Source organism: Homarus americanus, unplaced genomic scaffold, assembly GCF_018991925.1.
Source record: "Homarus americanus isolate GMGI-L3 unplaced genomic scaffold, GMGI_Hamer_2.0 scaffold367, whole genome shotgun sequence".
NCBI classification, from domain to species: domain Eukaryota; kingdom Metazoa; phylum Arthropoda; class Malacostraca; order Decapoda; family Nephropidae; genus Homarus; species Homarus americanus.
This window is the reverse complement of record NW_024743709.1, coordinates 11,681,568-11,690,054: the sequence shown is the minus strand read 5'-3', so window position 1 is coordinate 11,690,054 and position 8,487 is coordinate 11,681,568. Positions and strand designations below refer to the sequence as shown.

The following is an 8,487-nucleotide window of genomic DNA, read 5'->3' as shown; positions in this document are numbered from 1 at the left end:
TTATATAATATCACAAACTAAAGTTAGGAGAATATAATTTGCATTGCTGTAATCCTTGCAAGACAGCAAATAATTTGAATATAAATGTCATACATTTTACAGAAGAGATAAAAAATTTTGCTCTTTAAATTTTTTTTTAAATTAGAACTAAAATTTGTATGTCTACTGCAAGCTATAGCATGTTTATATTCAAACTAATCACTATCTTACATGAATTCCATGACCAATAACCATTCATTAATAGATACCAATAACCATTCATTCATAAATAGAGATACCACCACTACTACAATGTTGCTATTTAAAGACATGTTTCTGCAACTGTACAAGGTTCCATGACTATTTTTTAAGTCAAATGGTAAAGATTTATAAGACACAATCACTGAACACTCTATTGATTTGTATGAAGGAAGATACAGCAAAAAGGTAAGAAAAAACTTTTACTTCCAGCATTTTCATCGGAAATCTATATTTTTTGCATAATTTTATTTAATTTTTTTACCTTTCGATTTCATTTGAAAAATTAAATTTTTATCACACAAAGTGAAGGACGCAGAAATTGAAGGATAAAATCACACAAAAACATTACAAAGCCAAACCTGTTAGGAGTGAGGCGCGGGTCAGGTCGTGTTGCGTCTCTGTAACAAAGCGTGTTCGGCTCGGGCCTTCGTTGTTGAGCAGCAGAAATTGGACAGTGATTACAAGAGAACATGAAGATCGTTTTAGTGATGTGAAAGTGTAAATCGATGTAGGATTTTTAATGCTAAACGTGATTGTAATTTTGAAAACTTGATCTCCACCGAGTTGGAGGTACAGCCCAGGTCAGGAGGCCTACAACCACAAAATCATTGCCATATGACAATACCTTTATTTTATTTTTTATAACGGAGTTGTGGTCACGGCTGTGATAAAGGCCAACCAGGGAGTGTAGTACTGTGCCTTTAGTTAAATAAGTTCATAGTGTCATCAGTTACCGCAGAAGAGGTTGTAAATAACTTAAAAGTGAATATAAAGTGCCAGCAGAAACCAAGTCGTGTTATAGGTGCCACAGAGACTTAAAATTTTATTTTGTTTGTGTGCTTTCTCATGGACTGAAACTGTGCCCACAATACACCATTCACAGGGAGATACAGTGTACACAGTAATAGCACAAAGAGATATAGTCGTTGATGTGAACAGGAAAAGAAAGTATAAGGAAATAATAGTTAAAATAAATAAAATCAACAAGCTTGGCTATCCTTAAAGACATTCTATTACCGCCCCAAAGAAAGTTTTAATTTATTTCTGTGTGTTTCAAAAGGACTGAGTGGGTGTACAAAATCCATTATTCACAGCAAAATGTAGTGTACATAGAGATAGCACATAAATACTGACAAACACTAAAGTGAACTGAAAAAAAAGAAAAGAAAAACAGAAGACAACTCTAAAGGCAACAGAGGAGGTTAAAACCAGCAGAGGGCATTTAAGTACAGTGGCCCCTCGTTTAACGAACACCTCGGTTAACGTAATTTCGATTAACGAACTGCCTTCCATAAGGATCTTCAATTCGGTTAACGAAAAAAAATTCGGTTGACGAAGTTCTTACGAACCGACCTCAACATGTTTTCGCTTGCACTGACCGGGCAACCAGCTTTAGTATCAGTCCGCCAATACATTAATCAGTTCTAGGGCTTAAATTCCTTACTATTTTAGTAAATATCAAGAAGTTTATACTATTCAATAATTTTAAAAGTTTAATATTCAATTTTTTAGTCATTTTAACAATTATTGAACATAATTGAAGGTAAAGTGACTAGTTTAATGCATGGCATCCAGCCTCTTAACACAGCAAACAGGAGTTAGTCTCTCTCTGTTTTCACTGGAGGTAACATCTTGCTTGAGACTCTCTTCAACTAAACGCTTTTTTTCTGTGTTTCCAAGCAAATTATTGGTCATTTTGAAATATATTTTACATATTGACAATATATAATGCAGTGCAGTGTTGATTTAAAGAAAATAATCTTGAATTAAACCAGAGCTAAAATTTTATGGGTGAAATGGCACCATGGGGTGACTTCTCTCCACCCCAATGTTTTCTTCTTTCCCTCCACCCCCATTCTAAATCCCATCATCATCATTACCACTATCTGAGCCATACAACTTCAAAGTAAGAACTTTTCACCATATTTTTGTTGAAACAGGAAATTTCGTGAGTTGAAACCACTATCTAAAAACCATTGAAACAATGGTTTCAACACCCTGGAACTGATTGAGTTCTTAACGGAGGTCACTGTACTGTTTTTTTTTTCTCTTTATTTTTAAATAGGTGTAGACTGTACAGTCTGTACTTCTACAACAACAACAAACCAGAGCATGATATGTGATTACTGCAGGGGGACGTCGGATATGGAGGATACAAGCCTGACCCTCACAGCGTTTAGGATGTTGCAAAATGCCGTAAAGCATGAAGGCTGTTGCTGGTATTGCCCTGACTGCGTATTCAAAGTGAGTGAGGCGATTGCAAGCCATAGGGGAACGAGTTCCCTAGGAACAAAAATAGATGAAGCTGGAGCCCTGCTGGTTGCCAAACTAGAACAAGTTGGGAAAGAGATCCTTGCTAAGACCGAGGAAGTAGCCGATAGAATGGAGGTGGTTGCTAAGAGGAGTTAAGATGAGGCCTTAGCAGGGCCACAGGAGGTGGCGGAGAGTAATGCAGGATCAGAATAGGTTCTACAGCAGCTACGGACTCTGACGAAGTGTGTCAAAGAAATGACAAGTAGCGGACATACTGTTAGGGGAGAGGAGGAACAATGTAATAGTTTTTGGAGTACCCAAGAGCCAGGAGGAGGGAACTGAGAGTAAGGTAACACACAATAAGATGCAGTTTAAGAATATTTGTACAGAGGTTCTGAAGATGCCATCAACCCCTCAGGATGTGAGGAGGCTGGGACAAAAGCAGGGGGATAAGCCTCGCCCCCTCAGGATCACACTCGTGAGTGAGGAGGAGAAATGGGAGGTCATTCGGCAGGCATAAAACTTAGCAAGGAGCAAGGCATTTCGGGGTGTATTCATTCACCCAGATTGCACGGTAATGCAGAGGGAGGAGTCAAGGTGGAACGGGGACGGGTGTACATGGGTTATATTCAGGGGGAGGGTAGTGGAAGCAAGTGTGCCGACACAGTGCCAGGGGGCAGCAGATAACCCCCCACCTGCTCAACCCCCCACCCGGGAGGTGGCACCAGCTCTGCCTATCAGACAGGAGGAGGCAACCTCCATGTAAACAATGACATTTCTAACCACACCCTGCAAAAGACAGTGTACTTAGTAAATGTTGCAGCTTCTGAGAATGGGGGGAGGTTACTACTAAGAGCAGAGACGTTACCGAGAACAAATTCTGGCTTGAATGTCATGTACATTAATACTGACACGTTCCTTGATAAGAAAGAGTAGTTTGAAACACTACTGAAAGTACACCAACCAGATATTGTAGGAATGCGAGTTCAGTATTGCTGGATATGACTCATTTACAAATCTTTCTCAAGAAACTTGCAAGAGGGGTGTGGTTATCTATGCTAGGCAAGACCTTAGAGCCAGCCAGGCGAGGGTACAGGGAGAGGATGTTTTTGAAGAATCCAAGTGGTGTAAAATTAAACTAAAGGGAGGGGACTTACCTACTGTTGGGTGTATCTACATATCCCCAAACTGTAGCCCACTAAATCAAAGGAACTTAAGAGCCTTAATAGACGACACAGCGATGCTCAACCCTAGCCACCTCCTTATCATGAGGGACTTTAACTATGGCGGAATCGACTGGAGAAACGAGTTCACCCCAAGTGACTTGAATAACCCTGCTACTCTTTTTGTAGAAACTCTGAGATATAATTTTCTGTTCCAACATGTTAAGAGACCCGACACATTACAGATGGGAGCAAACACCCAAGGCACTAGACCTCATAACAAATGAGGAGGGTATGGTGGCCAAACTGGAACACCTTGCCCCAGATGGCACCAGTCACCATATAGTGTTGTCATTCAGATTTAACTGTTACCTAGTTCAAGATAAGGCCAGGCCACTTCACCATTGTTACTGACCAGCGATCAGTTGCATTTATGCTGGACAGTCGTAGGACTAAAGTGAAGAATGACAATATACAAGGGTGGCGGCACGAACTCGCTTGTTTTAGCTATTCCATTTGGTATTGGCCAGGGAGAGACAACACTGCTCCTGACACTTTCACCCGAGCGTTTCATGGAGCCATCTCATCGTCAAACCTCGCTGTCATCCATGAAGGGCTCTGCCACCCAGGTTGTCAAAATGCTTCATTTTGTCGACAAAGAACCTCCCACTTTCTACGGAGGATGTGAAAAAGTCTGTTCAACTTGTCGCAGTATGTGCTGAAATCAAGCCAACATTTCACAGGCCTACTGAAAATACCCTTATCAAAGATACTTAACTAATGGATAGACTGAGCATTGACTTCAGGTCCTCCATCACGCACGAGAAACCTCATATCTCTTCACTGCTGTGGATGAATATTCCAGATTTCCTTGCTATTCCATGTGCTGACATGACATCCTCAACTGTCAACAGATGTCTGGACACCATCTTCGCTTTGTGGTATGGCTAGTATATTCTGATCGAGAAGTGCTATGTCTCGTGAAGTGAAAACTCATCTCGCTAGTCGTGGAGTGGCGTCCAGCAACTACACCTTACCACCCAACAGGAAACAGTCAAATAGAACAGTACAATGGCATAATCTGGAAGTCCATATGTTTAGCTGCCAAATCTCAGATGTTCCGGATACTGAATGGGAGGCTGTCCTACCGAAGCACTTCACCTCATTAGATCATTGCTCTCAACAGCCATCAACGGACTCCACATGAGAGGTTTCATTTCTGAGACGATCTTGTCAGGTACATCCTCGCCAACAGCCAACGACTCCGGTCCTGTCTTCCACGATTAGTCCGCTCAACAAAGGTGACCTCTCGTTGATGAGGTGACTCCTCGAGGCTAACCCAACGTGCGCACACATCAAGTATCCAGATGGACGCACTTCAGTTCTCCGTGATCTTGCTCCATGCCCCAGTGGAACCTCATCCTCAGACATCTCTGCTGATCAACCTCACCTTCAGTGAAGTCAGAAACATTGGATAATGGTGAGAGTTGCTGCAGAGGAGAAACCGACGACATTGCTGAATCCTAGTATCATACAGGAGTTACTTCTTCATCTTCTACTCGGCGCTTAAGAGAACCAGCATACGTGCTATGATGTTTGATTGATTATGCTGGCGGTGAATGTCGATATGGAATAAATTATGTTTGTCTTTACTTACTCTAAATGTTCTCTTTGTTCTAATTGGGTTTTTTTGTTCTGTTGCAATTGTATATGATTTATGAGTTGAATAAATTGATTACTGAAGGTGTTTGATCTCAACGCCATAAACAGTGTTTTATTTACCACAAACTAGTTGCTGAACACGCTAAAATCGTTCACAAGAAAAAGACATGACAAAAGTTCAATCTCAGAAGAATATGAAGAAAAAATATCACCACTTCTAATTACCTAAAAATATTGTCATTGTCTTCGCCGCTTACATGAGTAAATTTAGTTTTATATTGTTTACGTGAGATGACTGCAGGTGTATTAACAATGTTTTATTTATTAATTTTTAATTTTAGTCTTTCACATATTGTCTTAATGTTTTTATTATTTTCTATACCAAGCCACAGTTATTTTCGTGTATATAATGATTATTGTATAAGTGAAATGATTGCAGGTCAACAGTATTAACAATGTTTTTATTTTATATTATTGTCTTTAATAAATTTTATTAGTGTGTTTTATTATTTTTATCCCATGCAGTTCTTTTGTGTATATATTGATGGGAATGAACGCGGTGACGAAACGGGTAAAGCAGTGGTGACGAAACGGGTTGAAAACAGTGGTGACGAAACGGTTGGAAAACAGTGGTGATAAACGGTTGAAAACAGTGGTGACGAAATGGGTTGAAAACAGTGGTGACGAAACGGGTTGAAAACAGTGGTGATGAAACGGTTGAAAAACAGTGGTGATGAACGTTGAAACAGTGGTGATGAAACGGTTGAAAACAGTGGTGATGAAACGGGTGTGACGAAACAAGTACACCTCAAGAGGTTTGTTTATTAGGTTAGGTCTCAAAATGTTCTGGAGATGAGGCCTAGGTTTGGTTATGTTCATCCATTGGCTGTCCGTGAGGTAAATTTCTACTTGACATGAGTCCCGAGGGGTTGACCAATATGTTTTCCAGTGTATTTTGGTGTGTTTGTCTGAATTCCTTCATTTTTGATGGAATTTGTTTGCCTCCCCCAACAATAGTGGGGAGAGCCTGGGAAATCAGACTTTGGGTAACACTTCCATCCCTAGAAGGCCCTACCGACCAACGGTAGGCCTAGCTTAAACTAACCTAAATGTTTCAGTAGTTAAGAACTTGGGGTGCCATGTCCGAAAGTACAATACCCTAAGTAGGGATACGTAAGAATTGGATAGAATGATCGCCTTTCTCGTAAAACTCAGCAATAAACTTAAAACAATCGTAGAAGCACAAACGACAACCAATCCCCACCAAGGCCATTGTGAGACTGGTCAATGAAATTATTCAGGCTGCTTTGTTTGAAAAAAATCAAATGTGATTGGTCGAAAAAAATTTGTGTGAAGATATCGATACCTCATTGGTCACGACTGGATGACGTCAGTCAACAAGCACATGCATGATGCACAGATAACATCTTATAGACAGACAGAAAACTACTTAAAATCAATTAAATTCAATTGTGTTGCTATTATCCATTTCCGCCATGTATATATGGGGGGTTCAAAATTCTCAGAATAGCGAGATCTAAATTTTTCAGTAGTTTATAACTTTTGGGGGCGCTATGTCCGAAAGGAAAAATAATACCCCACAGGTTCCTGCCACGTTTACCTGAGGTTATACTCCTCACTTTCGAGTCAGTTGTCTCCTCCTTACCTCTTCCTCCTTGTAGGTTAGGTTAGGTTGTTCCTTTGGTATGATAATTTTTTTTTTTTTGCATTTCTGGTGTTAAATTCAAATTTAACATCCATTTTTGTGCAAATTAGCGGTTTCTGTTAAAAGTTAAAATGTTATTTAAAAAAACACAAGCTGATTTGCAAAAGAAGTCAAATGTCAAATTTGGGTAAAACGCCGAAATACGTGAAAAAAACCTATTGTTGCACTAAAACTCGAGGACAGCCAATGGACGAATATTATTTTCCTGATTTTTGATGTGTTTTAATCGATTTTTATATTAATTTTCGTCGGAAATCACTCATTATGGCTGGGGGGCTATCTCAAAAAACGAGTGATTTCCGAAAATCAATATCAAACTCGATTAAAACACATCAAAAACTGTCGGAAAACCTAGGCTTCATCACCAGAAGGATTATGGTCCAAAACTTAACCTTTACCTCAATTTCGTATAGTGGCAACAAGTGAAATTTTATCCAACTACCACACTTTCCACGAGAAAAGTATAAAAAGTACATTACCTGTTGTGGTCACACTCCTGGTTGTAGTAAAAGCAGCAGAACACCTCAATGCAGTAGAGGCCACCTGGAGAGCAACACCAGACATTCTCTTCAAGCTATCACTTAGCGATCTAAAACAACAACGAATAATGAACGTCTCAAATGACGTTTAACTTAGTCTATTTTACTGAATATTTATCTATATCTTGTTACATATACAAGGGTTTTTAACTGGCACCCGTCCTCTACCATTCAACGAGTAACCGAGTACATCAGTCAACAATAAGTCTCTCCTAAAAGGCGAAAACTAACTAAATATATTATATCAACTCATATTCTTAATACTCATATGTTTTACTGATAAATTTAGTACTTATACATACAACGTAAAGCATCATATATTTTTTCTGTTTCGAAATGCAGATGAAAATAACATTAACTTGCATTAACCGAAGTATAGGCTACTTGTATATGCAGGAACAGAATTTCGAATTTCTATTTCTGTATTCGAAAGATAGAATTTATATAAACTTTAAATTGTATAGGCAAGAAATAAATGAACTGTATCGAAAACCACAATAAATCTATTGACCATTGGTGTAATGGTCAGCGTGCTCGCCTCGGAAGCAATAATGTTAATCGATTTGCGGGTAGTGTTACGGGGTAATGGTTAACCAGTGAAGTTGGCGAGTTGTCCGGTCTTCCTTGACACTGGGTCATGCAACTCATTAACTTAGGGGGTGGTTGTTGTGTTGGTGGCAGCTTCTACAACTAAAACAAATTCACGCGTGGCAGTGAATAGTGACATTACCCACATGAATCTGACCTCTCTCTATATAGCTGTTAATGAATATGATGTAATTCTTTGTGTATGAACCTCTGTCCTGCGTGGCAGTGAGAAGTGATACCACCCTCAGTGTTAAGACCTGACTGAATTATTCAGAATAGGCAAACTGTACTCCAAGCTTTGTCAATAAATTTGTTA

General features: G+C 39.4%; 1 protein-coding gene across 1 annotated transcript in view; it reads right to left on the bottom strand.

The window, feature by feature from the left end:
• LOC121877265 (39S ribosomal protein L44, mitochondrial-like) overlaps positions 1-7,633 on the bottom strand; it is a gene marked incomplete at its 5' end in the record, with an annotated part of 93,030 nt that extends 85,397 nt beyond the window's left edge. Inside the window, 1 exon segment of the mRNA XM_042382926.1 lies at positions 7,524-7,633. Coding sequence (XP_042238860.1) covers positions 7,524-7,608 — 85 coding nt within the window.
• Positions 7,634-8,487: the final 854 nt, after the last annotated feature.